Raw genomic sequence first — 13,172 nt, 5'->3', positions numbered from 1 at the left:
TATAGAAATGTTTGTCACAAGAGCTGAAATGGGGGATTTATCTGGTTTTACAAACTTAATAAATAAATGTCACATGCACTCAACAGAAATGCAAATGACTGCCTATCTAGCTTACTTATTTTAATGTGTGTGTGTGTGTGTGTGTGTGTGTGTGTCTCCAGGAGCTGATTGAGTACTACAAACACCACTCCTTGAGAGAAGGTTTTCGGAGTCTGGACACCACACTGAAGTTTCCTTACCAGGAACCGGAGAACGCTGCTATGCACCGCCTCAACCGGTCGGGTAGCAACAGTAAGTAGATCTGAACAGGCGCTAAGAATAGAACACAAAAACACTTTATATGCAGTATGATGCAGCAACCGGACAATGCAAAATAAAAAGTACTGACAAAGGATTAAAGACGTGTTTCTCTGAAATAAAATGAGCTAAAATAATGTATTCCTTTAAATACTAGTACAGCTACAGTTAGAGTTTAATAACCCATTTAATCGATAGATCTGTATTTGCATAATATGAGCTGATGATACGTGGAACTTCAAACTAGATTTTTCAGCTGAAAGGTTGTCTCAGTGGGACGGGAGCTGAATTACAGTTGCTGGCTTGGATTCATTGAAGGCCCCCTGTGGAGTCTTTGACCACGAGGCTTACTATGAAGTTTTGATGAGTGGGTTCATCTACTGTTTGTATCTCACGCACACCGAAGTGTTCGAGGAAACATAATACTTTCATGTCGAGGGTACCTCACAGTTTCCCGTGTCTTTATTTGGCTTCGGCTGCAAATAATGATTATTTTCTTCATTGAGCAATCTGTTGATTCATTTCCCGGATTTCGTCTTTAAATTCTGGACCACTCGTCCAAAATCCAAAGATATTCAGTTTGCTAAATACTAGTTTGTCTGTGTGATCTGACACTTTCACTCCGCTGATTATTGTTGATGGTTTTTGTCACCGGCTCTGCTGATTTCTCCCTCCGCTGCTCCTTTCCTGTGTCCGTACCCAGCATCCTCTCCAGCTCTCTAACGCACGCTTTAATTCACTTGGCAGCATCTTCACAGTCTTAAAAGAGCCGGGGTGGCTATTTGTTGTTCAAAACAGTCTGGTTCTCTCTTTGACGTTAATTTGTTTTCACCGAACTGTCAAACGGTGGTTGGAGAATCCACCGAGCATGTTTTAGATTTGATAAACACTCTCTGGACGTTTACTGACGATCACATCGATGTGAGTTGCAGAGAAAAGAGCGATAGTCTGTGTGAAAGTCAATAACATTTATTATCTGAGTTATAGTCATATCTACCTACTGGGTGTTACCGGAAAGACAAATAATAATAATGTCCATTGTTAGTTACTTTTTAAATATTTTGCTTCACTTTTAATTTCATGTTATTGTCACCAGAGTCATAAATACACTTGATGTACCTTATTATAAACATAGCAAATGGATATATACTGCGTATATATATATATACTGTGTATATATATATATATATATATATAATACTACAACAGTTTTTATATGTTTTAATGCAAAAGTAAAAGAAGCTGTTTTAAGAGTTTATTTTTTTAGATATCTGGTCATTCAGTTTTTATTTAAATAATTTTATTTTCTATTCTTTCTATCTATTTATTTTCTATTCTTCAATCAATGGTATGATTTAGTTTATACGTTTTATTGGTAATTTAAATAATGTTTCAAACATTTCAAAATACATGATTTGAAGTTTGAAACTTGCACAATAAGAACATTCATTTATTAGTTGATAATACACGTGAACATATGGCGTAGCCTGAACTAAGCGACAGTCACAGATGGATTTGAAAACTAAGTCTTATTGAATCAATAATACATTTATTACACAAGTGTAATTTGTGATAATGAACAGGAAGCTCACCAGCAGATTCTTGCTATAAATCAGCTGTCACACTGATGCAATCATTTTACACTTCAGACAGCCCACAATGTGTTAGCAACCGCGCCTCAGGAAGTTGTGTGGAACATTTTGTTCTTGTCAATGTTGTTGTGCGCTGTCTGGCAGTTTGTTCGGGTGAAGATCTGAGCCGTGTGATATTTCCTACCTGTGTAAGAAGGAGCTGTTTGCTGTGTTTTCAACAAACCTGGCAGCACCTCGAACAAAACAGCTGCCGTCACCAAGACCGTCTGAGGAGCACAACTGTGCTGATTATTTATGCACGCCGCTGCTTATTTTCATTACCCTTAATAACCTGATTTCTCTCAGCGTTCAGGTGTAAGACGTGATATTAGAGAAGGAGACATCCATCCTTTCTTACTCGTGACAGCTGTACAGTGTGTAACTCTGAACTTGTTTTCGGTGAGGTGATGTTGGGGTTTGAAGTGAAGCAACAGGTGAAACAGCAGAGCATTGTCAAAGTGCCAATTCTGTAGAGAATAGAAGTCATTTCTCTGACAAAAATAATAGTTCTTGGTGATGAAAAGTGTTTAAAAAAAACGTTTGAAAGCGAAAAAACCTTAGAGGGTTTTTTTGGGGGGAAAGAAATGTTAAATGACTTGTAATCCTTGGTTGTATTGGCTTGTCTGTTAACGTCAGCTGGGAATACGTTTAAAACACCATCAAGAGAGGCGTAAACACTGACGTAGAAAGGGCTGTTCGCCCTGTGAAACAGCCACGATCGCCCCACACAAGCTGAACGTTTCAAGCTAAGCCAGAAGAAAAGCCATGAAACCGTTTGTGAGCCAGAGCAATGCAGCCCATCAGTCGGTTAATGGAAAATGTATGACTTATCGCAATCAGTGGCAAAATGAGATTTCATTTGAACCCGTATGCCACTGTGTGCAATGGGGAAAAGAAGAACAACAAAAAACTGACAATCACATTCCAAGCGGGAGAAATGTGAACAGATTGCACGGAGCTGTTTGGTTGTTCCAGACGAGGCCTGTTGTTCAAACTCTTGCTTCAAAACACAAGTCGAGACGGCTTCAATCCAAATGAGTTTTGCTCCGGTGTGGTGTCCTATCTGGTGAGCCGGCCTCCTCCCGGTGTGCAAGACTTCATTTTCTCTCTTTCACTTCTAAATGACTCTTTTGTTTTCCCATCCTCCTCCGAGCACTGCTGGAAGACTTGCTAATTAATGTTCATGCTTTTGTTTCATGTGCTTTCGGGCAGTTTTCGCAGAAGGAAAAAAACGGATTGATGGATCGTTTTTTTTAAAAACCAATGCGCTAAATACAACAGCAACAAAACCAGAGTTAACCCAAAATATAAATGACTTTGTGTCCGTGGAACGATCTCAGCCGACACCGTGTGTGTGGGACTCTGGGCTGCTGATTGGATTTTAGCTCATCTTCTACAATGCGTGTGTGTGTGTGTGTGTGTGTGTGTACCCTCGATCTTTGTCTCCTCCATTAGTCGCCCGGCTCCATGTTGTGTATTCCAGTCTGTTACACAAATCAGATTGTGCAAAAATGAAGCATGTAAAATGCAGCTGGTGTTTTGGTGGCTGTTTGAAGTGGAGGGCGATCCCTCTTCATATTGCTTGTACCTAGACACCATTAGGGGTTGCTGAGCTGTCTCTCAGTGCGCTGATTAGTATTCATTTTAAAAACCACTGGAGCTCTGCTCTCCTCTCAGCATATCAATAAACCAGCCAAGTTAACTTGCCAGCGGTGTTGTTGGGAGCGGCACATTTTTCATAAAGTTTGGGCATTCATCTGGCAGAGCGGGGATTACATTCTCTACTCTGGGTGGCAGAAATAAAGGATTTAAAGCACAGGTTCTTTAAAATAGTACTGTATTAATAATTACACGGTTAATTCAGTGTAATAAATACATGGCAAATAAGCAACTTTAAATATTCTCAATTATCAGCTGCTATTTGTCACTTCAAACAGCCTACAGCCATGAGAAAGCCCCCCCCCCCCCCCCCCCTCATCTTTCTGAAGTCGTTTTGCTTTACTTTGTATTTGTTTTGCATCTCCTTGTAGTCACATGATCTCTTTGTAGTGCTTTTGCTTCTCTTCCTGGCAGTTTTCTTTGTCTTTGTAGTCATTTTTCTGTCTCTTTGTGGTCATTTCAAATGTCCGTGTGGTCATTTTTTGTTGTTTTCTTGTCGTTTTGAATCTCTTTTTATTGTCGTTTTGTTACATTTCTTGTTGGCAAATCAATCAGTCACTTCATACAGAGACTCCGGTCCATTGGGCCCCCGGGTCTGTTCCCAGTATGCTCATTTAGTCATTTAGTCATCCATCCATGATGCTAATAAGCCAACTACCATCACCGTCTGACTTCTGCATCTGTCTATATCATGTGTTTTGTATTTTCCATTGCCTGGACAGAACAGATCATTCCTGCATCAGGAACGGGATGTTTTGTTCGCCCCACTCCTCTAAACAAAATCAATCATTGGCATCAATGTAGCCTAACGACCTGTATAGATATACGCTGCATAGTCTGTTTCTACTCATAAATACCTTTATAGAGCGTTTTCCACTGACTCTACTTGCGCCACACTTTATATGTTGACATTCCAAAATAACCCAGCGGACTCAAATTTATAATACTTCTATTCCCCAGAGCAAAGCCCCAACACTGCCAACTCTAAGACATTGTTGGAATCAGATGAGAGATAGAAATACAAAAGCAGTGGGCCTCCGGTAGGTTATCGCTTTGTTGTTTGAAAGGTAAAGTTAGTCCTTCGGAAGTAGAGAGATCTGCGTTTTGGACGTGTAAGCTTCAGGGAGACGACATAGAACAACAATTAGGACATCATAGAAAGTATACTGTAATAACAGAATATGAAATAAAGCAATGTTATTGTTGTTACCAAGTTATTATCAAGTTCTACATGTTTGTCAGAAGGAGTTTGTGTGTATCTGCAGTTGTGGCTGCATTACAGCTCTTCATAAATATGCAAATAGAAATGTATTCCCTCTGCTGTAATTGTGAGACACCTCGTGTTCCTCTCTATGAAATGCACAAGTGAAGCTGTCGTGGGTCATTAATGATGCTGGTGTCATCACTTCCCTTTTCAACACAATCTCAGCAGTGACGTGTAGACGGACCTTCAGTGTTTGACCTTTAATTCATTCCAACACCAGAACGCAAAATGTGCGATTTGTGAGATATCACAAAAATGCTTAAAATGTTTGTGATTAGAGTTCCACTTCATGCCTTCAACTTATAACAGCCAGGTTTTGTAGATTTTGGGTTTCATTTTTAGAAGTACGAGCATTTCAATAATGGAAATTCAGTTTTTATTCTTTGTTAAACAGAAGCGTTTTAGACTAATTACAGTGAAAGAGCTGCTACCAGCGGCCGTGTAGATAAAGAACCGCTCGCTAGAGCTCATCCTGTGCCTGTCGTCATTTATTTTTTATCAAAATGCAGCTGTGATCTTTATACCTCAGAGTTAGGATTTTGAAAAACATGTTTTTTTTCTCCTTTGCTTCTCTCTCCTACATCTCCCCCCTCCCCCCCCCCATACCTGCCCTCTCTCTGCCCCCCTGCCTGGCCTGCCCCGCCATAGCCCCATTGCTCTGCGGCCTCTCTTTTGTAACTCCTGCCGGCTACAGCTTTGTACCTCCTTCCTCTGCACCCTTCTGGTCAGGTACAGGTATCGCTTCTCTCTCTTGTCTGCCTCTCTAACGCTGTATCTCTCTCTCTCTCTCTCTCTCTCTCTCTCTCTCTCTCCTTTCATGTTGAAGGCTGCTTAGCATGCTGGCTGTAGCTCACTGCATTCACATCATCGTCTGAATCCCTGCCTTCACAACCGCCGTCCGGCTTTTCCCATTGCACCATTTCACCTCTTCCATGAGTTGTGTGCACACACATGCCATCCTGTGTGGAGAACAGGGACTGTTTGTTTTAGTAATGCATGTTATTTTGAGTGTTGTGTCATTTATGCATGTGAATATCAGAGCGCGAGGCAGAAACTGCTGAAAAAAAGGAGTGGTGTTTGAGGTGTTTCCGGAGGCGTATGTGGCCGAGTTTGATGTGTGTTTGCTTGTGTGTGTCTGACCGTCAAAGTAAAGGTGGAGGTGTCCAAATACACAGAGCTCCTCTATATTAGATATTCTCTCCCCACGGCCAGGTTGTAGAGGTCTGACATTCCATTTCCACCTGTCAGCTTAGCCCAGTCCGACCCACCGGTCAGTGTCTGGAGAAGGTAGAAAAGCCGGCAGGGTGGGCTGGAGCCGAGGTAACTAGCTAACCGTCTCCACAGCTGTCTCTCATGCTGCTGTCTCCTCGGCAGCATGTCTAGTCACACACACACACACACACACACAACACAACTACAAGAACTTGTAGGGCCTCACTTCTCTGTTAGTTAGGCAATGTATAATGAATCACTTGCACAGGGAGTACAGACACATATCTGATTTATGTTGTTTTGTCAGATTACCTGCAAAATTACGAGAAAACAAAACAGCAAATTAATTCCTTTTGTACATCGTTTCTAACTTAAAATTACATTTAAATGAGGTTGCAGCACTTAAACTGGGTTATGGCTTCACTAGAACCTCGTTAACTTTAGGAGACGTTTGTAGAGCCGTTCAATTAAAGGCGATCACTTTATGTTCGGTAAACAGGAAGTCACTGTAGCGTCACAAGCTGTACGGACAAAAGTAAGAATGTCAGGAAGGAGACAAAACAGAGAGCCAGAGTCACGGCAACACGCTCAGGCCAGCCCCCCGTTCCACCTCTGATCCTCCAGCTCCTATAACTCAAATTCATAAGAAAAAGAGACGTGAAATAGAAAGACGGTTTTTCTTGTTGAATGAAAAGTTATCACCCATATCATCCGTGTGTCTGGTGTCTGTACTCGTGTACATTTCTTTCAAACGCATCTTCTAGAACCTTGAATGAACTTTAAAATCCTACTTTTTTGTTTTGAACACCCGCCTCTCTTTCTCTCTCTTCTTTCTAGTGTTTACTCCAAAAGTGATCGGCGTGGCGATCGCGCGGTACGACTTCAGCTCACGAGACACTCGGGAGCTCTCGCTGCAGGAGGGCGACGTGGTGAAGATCTACACAAAGTCGGGAGCCAACGGCTGGTGGAGGGGCGAGGTCAACGGCAGGGTGAGTGGCCGTCTTAAGATGCCAATAAAACACAGCCTCCCATCACCAAATCCAGGGGGAAAATAATATTTTCTAAGTGCTGATATTGGCTTTTAGGTTATCCACTTCAGCTAAAAAGCCTAGAAAAGTCCCCTTGTTTGTGTGGTGAAAGGTTGTCGTGCCCTTTTTCCGTTGGTGTTCATTTGATATATGTAGCTTCACACTGCTTTCATGTCCAGCTTAAGTGATATTTCATCGAGGCAGAACGTTTCAGAAGTCCTATTAGCTGTGTTCACTTAGACAGTTTTGTTTATTCATTCTGTCCGTTAAATCCTTAAATCCAAAAAGTCATTTTTGGCAGATCGTCTAAATGTGAATAGTCTCTTCCTGGTAAATGTAGTCGTTTTATCTTTAGTCTGTCGTGGACACCTTCCCAACATGTCTGTTTTTCCATTCCTCAGAAGTGTTCACTTGCTGCTCTTGTGTGTCTTAAACGCACACTTTTCCCCTTCAGAAAGCAAAAGCACTTTATAATCAAGCGTGCAGCATCGACAGAAGCCTGCTTCTAAATGCAGGGATGTATACGTACTGACTCCTACTCGCTTGCGCTGCATTTTAGCTTTGGCGGAGAGTGATAGACCGAGTGACAAATTCAGCCTGTGTGTGTGTGTGTGTGTGTGTGTGTGTGTGTGTGTGTGTCTGGGCCGTGAGTGTGTTTTGTAAACAGCTGTTGTAAATGAAGAAGCTTTTCTCTTTTAACTAAGCCTGATGTGCGCTTGATGCCGCTCTGGTGAAAACTAAACTCTGCATCGCCGAGAGTCTGTCGAGAGCTGTTAGACTCTCTTTAGAGCCTTCAACCGGGGAAAGCAATTGTTCCTGCCGGCTGCAAGAAAACGGGCTGATTATGTCAATTTGAAAAGCACTTCAGGATTATATCACTAAAACCTTTCAGTATCAGTTTGATGTAATATCACGAAAATGGTCAAAACAAAAAAATGATCATATTATCATATTGATTTTGCCAACAATTTAAAACATTAGCAGTACATGTTCCTGTATGGAATCACTATCTGAAATAGAAAATGCTAAGTGAGTAAATTACTGCTATGTGAATACTAATTCCCATTCCCCCCACCCCCCCACCCCATCAGGTCGGCTGGTTCCCATCCACATACGTAGAGGAGGGCGAGGAGTGAAAGGTCCAACACGGGGACAAGATAAAGATAAAGGAAGAGCGGCAGCAAACTGTGAACGTAACAGTAACAAACAAGAGTGAGCTTCTTGCGCCGCTGCTCGCCCCCCAAGTGTTACTTTTTCTGAGCGAAGCAGGCCGCTTCGCTCTCCTCCGTGGAGTCCTGTTGTTGCCGTCAACCATCCCAGAGGCCTCTGGGAGAGAGAAGAGGGGGGCTACAGTACGTCGCCGATGCAAAAAGATGCCCCATCATTTCTGGTTGACTCCGTGTGGCTAAGTGACTCCACCAAGTAGCAGCTTGCCTGTCAGCGGGGCGCAAGCCCTCGCCAGACAACACCCCCCCCTCCCCCTCCTCCTCTGCCTCCCTCCCCAGCTTCATCCCTCCATCCATAATTCACTCCCTTCCTCTCTCTGCACCAGCCAGCCCCCCCAACTCCCACCTGTTTCTGCTCGCCAAGTCTGCCGTCGACCAGTCTGTCAAAAGTAGATTCTCAAATGCCACTCCTCCATTCATGCACTCCCCCCCCCCCCCCCCCCACACACACACACACACACACACACACACACACACACACACACACACACACACACACACACACACACACACACCCCTGTGAGCCGGAAAAGACCCACGCTGCACTGTTTTTTTTTTTCTTCTTCCTTTCATCCCCTTCTCTCTATGAAGTCATTTCAGTTAGTTTTGACCTTGCCTGTGTGTTGCTTCCACTAATGCAGGTGGTTATTGATGACTTGATGACCCAGATTCACACACACACACACACACACCACCCACCTCTCCTCCCCTTCAGATTATGATCGCCTCACACGCGCTCTTACAGGAGATGGAGGAGAGGCACGGCGTCGGATAGCATCGCTGCGCAGTGCCAGCAATTGATCGCTGTTGTTCCTATTTTCCTCCCACCTCCTACATTCTTTATCTGCAGCCCGGCCTCTCATGTTTTTAGTTGTCTCGGCCGTTAGCGATCCTCTGCTCTTATCGGTGGCAGCTCTGTCGACAGGAGCCCATTCGCCGAGGGTTTATCTCATCGGAGGCATTAGCGGCTTGTCGGGGAACAAGCCGCACTGCCTAGAAGCCACCTGTCCCCTAAACACCAAGAGAAAAGAAAGACAAGTTCTGCTCTGGGTCTTTTACCATAACTGATATTTTAGCTGTTTTTTTTTTCACACGCAACAGTACAATGTGTGCAGTAGAACTTGCAATTTAGGGGATTTATATTAACACACATCAGAAACCTTTTTCCACTGCTTATATCTTCCTGTTAACTGCCCCCCCCCCTATACATTATGCACACTCTCTGCTTAATCCACAGTGAAAGAGGATTTTCCCACATTTGAGGGAGTAAATACCTTTACAGCAAAACATGCTGCACAACACACACGTAATGTTAACACACGCGCCATAACGTAGTCACACACAGAGTGAGGAGGTGGTGTGTGTGTGTCCGGAGGTGAGAGCAGAAACTCCCCAGCGTTTGGCTTTGTGCAGCGATGTTTTAATCTCAGCCAGGACGTAGATTATGTCTTTCATAAAGAGAGAGAGAGAAACAAACTACATGTTACTTACATGTTTGAAATCTGTACATATTGATTTATTTTAATTTAACTCGTGTTTTGTGATTTCTGCTCACACAACGAGCAGACGGCAGGCAAACTCTTAAATGTCTCTCTTTCTTTGTTTCTCGTGTTCCCCCCTCACTCCTCAGATACTTTCAGCGCGGCATTTTAAAAAGCATCCGTCTCTCTTTCTGCGCAGGGAAACTAATAATGCAGTGTACATAAAACGCAATATCTGTCACTAAAACACACATTAGGCTCGTTTTCTAAGGGGGCAGCATTATCTCGTTGACAACTTAAGTGAAAAGATGGATCGGACGTCGAATGAAGCCAGAACTTTCAGCGCTAACAGAGAAGTAGAACTATGTGGCTGAATTGTGGATCCTGCCTCTGGTAACAGCCCTCAGGCCGTCGCTTCCATTCAAAGCTTTCATCCTCTGTCATGTCTTCATTGTGTCCATGACATTGGCGATCTGAGTATGAATTTAGTGTAAAGATATGCTTTTGTATGCACTTAATGGAGCCATTATGTTTGAACATCCTTAATAACCCCCCTGGCAGACCTGCCACTCCAAGCCCATTATGACACGTATGACAATAGATGCTTTTGTTCTCAGTCATATTGTTTAATAATACTGGACGGAAGAAATGTGTCAAAAAGAGTCACATTAATGTATTTCTGCATTGTGACGTCCCCGTTTCCAAATGATCAACAGTGTCATTAAGTGACCACTAGATGGAAGCATCCCAAACACATCTCTTCCTCTCCGAGCCAGTCACCTTCAACTTGCTTAAATTTGGAGATGACATCATCAGATTAGGAGGGGTACAATACTCAAGGAAGCATTTAGCATCAGCCTCAGACTTGTAGCTCTGAGTGAGAGGCAACAAAGACGCCTTACAGACAAAACCAAACCATGAATAGATCTCAAGTCATGAAGAAAGGTTTGTTTTGTAAATGATCTTTCTACCAGATGTCAACATATTCCCTGACTTTCTTTCAAAATGTCCCGATGTTCCAGGAACTCCTTGTCTCGTATTAACCCTCAGGATGATGGTTCTCCTCCCCTCCTGCTTCCTAAAGCGTCTGCAGCCTCCGAGCAGTCAAACATTACGTTCATAACATCTTTAGGAAATCTGCAGTGAGGCAGCGGCACGAATGCGAGCCGGTCTCTCGCCGTCTTGGGAGAGACTGGAGAGGCAGAGTATAGCTCTCTCTCTCTCTAATCGCAGACTCCGGTAATCCACTCTACCGCACTCCTCCTCCACCCAGATGAACTCTGACAGCGGGGGCCATTTACAACTGCAGGCCTTCCTCCACTCCGAGCGCGCTTCCAGATTATTCTTTTTTTGTTGTTGTTGCGCGCAGGAGGGACCCGAGGAAGGCTCAAGGGTATCTGTGATCTAATCATTACACCATCTCCTCACCCCAACGACCCCGCTGCATCCATCTCTTCTGTCTACGCTCTCTCTCTCTCTCACCTTGTCACTTCCCTTCTCTCTCTCTCTCTATCTCTCTCCATCTTTCATCCAATCTCTGTCTCCTCTGTATTCTATCCCTCACCCCGATGCTCTGTAAGCTGTTACTGCCGTACGTTGGCGGGAGGAGAATAGAAGATTCCGTCTCATCAGGAGAGAGAAGAGGTCTGATGCTCTATGAACAAAAAAACCTCAGCAAATTAAGGACCGGTTTTTATTTTACCACACATTCACGGAGAGAAATGATGCCAATTAGAGAACGAAGAAAACACTCGCTCTCACCGCTGTTATCTCTTCATATAATGTGCACTGTGTGCACAGATTATGTCCATATGCAGAGGCACACGGCGTGTACGTGTGGAGAAACATTTTGACAGGATTTAGGGGCTGGGTGAGTCTTAACCCAGCGGGGGGGTTTTAGGATCCAAGCTTCTTAACCAACATCAGAGGACAAATGTGAAGTAACCTGAACAGAAACATGACACACCACCCATACATGAAGACAATATGTCGTATGACACTGGGCTGAAAATCCATCCTTCATCCATCCACACCTTCTCTGCGTTATGTTGCCGTCAGCGCTCGCTGTGCTCTTGCTCTGTTGTCCCTCTGAAGCCAAAGATGTGCGCCGTGCTTCCCGTACACTCAGTGTTGTGTCTCATAACCACGGTACCCGACCGCTGTGGCCTCTAACTCTAAAACTGTGCAATCTCTGTGTAGCGTTTACCGTGTATTGTTGCTGTACCATACTGTAAAATATGTACATAGCACATAATAAAGATATACATTGCTTCTTCTAATGAATTGTTATTTGGGATATTTTCATCAGCAGTGTTCAAACGTGTCAGCTCTCTATGAATATTCACTTAAAACAATTTAAAAAAAACATACAGGACCACGTAGAATGTGTGTTTATAAAGTTTCCTTGAATGGGAGATTAAAGTCATGATTTGTGACACATTGTGAGTTCCATTGAGTCTGTTAGTTGTCGGTATAGACGTGTAAACCTTCCTACATTTGCTTAAGTACTGTACTTCAGTACACATTTGAAGCACCCGTACTTACTTATTCTCCTTTCTGCTAAACACTTAAGTTAAACGTTTGATACTCTTAGTACATTTCCAAGGACAGTGACCTTAGCAAACCCCCCTGAGACACATTTATGATTTGTGATACTCGGCTGTATAAATAAAATTGACTCGACTAATTCACTTGAAGCGCTACTTGTTGTAGTACATTTATTATGTGATATTGCTGCTCTAGTTAAGGATCTGAGTACTTCCTCCACCGCTGCAAACCTGACAGCAACATGATCATCGTGTCAAAGCAAATAACATCAACCACGCAGTCAGCGCAACCATTTATTCCATTTGTACGATGTACCGTGTTATTTGATATATTTCATATTAAGGCTCGTGGATGCTCATTCAATCAGTGCACAAATACATTAAACAACCGGAGAAGCATCTTGTGCTGGTGAAACATTTAATGAAGAGTCGGTAATGAATCACTTTGGGTTATTGAGTATTGTAACTTTCAAAAGGACAAATACTCAAATGAATGAAACCTTTCATCCGTAGCCATAATGAGACTTAATGAAAGCAGCCTCTAAATAGCTCTTTCGTAAGATGTAACTAATAATTAATATTTCAAATATTGTGATTTTTAAAGTTGACGTCATCAACGTAATTAGCTAAAGAAGCCCACTGCTTATAGTGGCCAACTGTCAGCAAATCAAAAGAGTGTAATTCAATTCTCTGGCCTTTTTCGTGTGGTCAGTCTCGTCCCTGTTAGCTCAGCATGCATAAGTGACTTCCTGGCTAAAATTAGGAGTCCTTGAAGTATAGAAGTGCTCATTAAATGGCTGCTGCGGTGTGTTACTGCCCTGTTTTGTG

General features: G+C 43.0%; 1 protein-coding gene across 1 annotated transcript in view; it reads left to right on the top strand.

The window, feature by feature from the left end:
- Positions 1 to 8,656, top strand: part of vav3 (vav guanine nucleotide exchange factor 3) — a gene marked incomplete at its 5' end in the record, with an annotated part of 75,714 nt that extends 67,058 nt beyond the window's left edge. Inside the window, 4 exons of the mRNA XM_079181765.1 lie at positions 162 to 291; positions 5,500 to 5,580; positions 6,901 to 7,052; positions 8,183 to 8,656. Of these exons, the coding sequence (XP_079037891.1) occupies positions 162 to 291; positions 5,500 to 5,580; positions 6,901 to 7,052; positions 8,183 to 8,227 (408 nt within the window). The 3' untranslated portion in view covers positions 8,228 to 8,656. The remainder of the gene's footprint in view (positions 1 to 161; positions 292 to 5,499; positions 5,581 to 6,900; positions 7,053 to 8,182) is intronic.
- Between the last annotated feature and the right edge of the window lie 4,516 nt (positions 8,657 to 13,172).

This window comes from Pholis gunnellus, assembly GCF_910591455.1.
Source record: "Pholis gunnellus genome assembly, chromosome: 20".
Taxonomy (NCBI): Eukaryota; Metazoa; Chordata; class Actinopteri; order Perciformes; family Pholidae; genus Pholis; species Pholis gunnellus.
The sequence above is the reverse complement of the archived record's forward strand: the minus strand, read 5'-3'. Positions and strand labels throughout refer to the sequence as shown.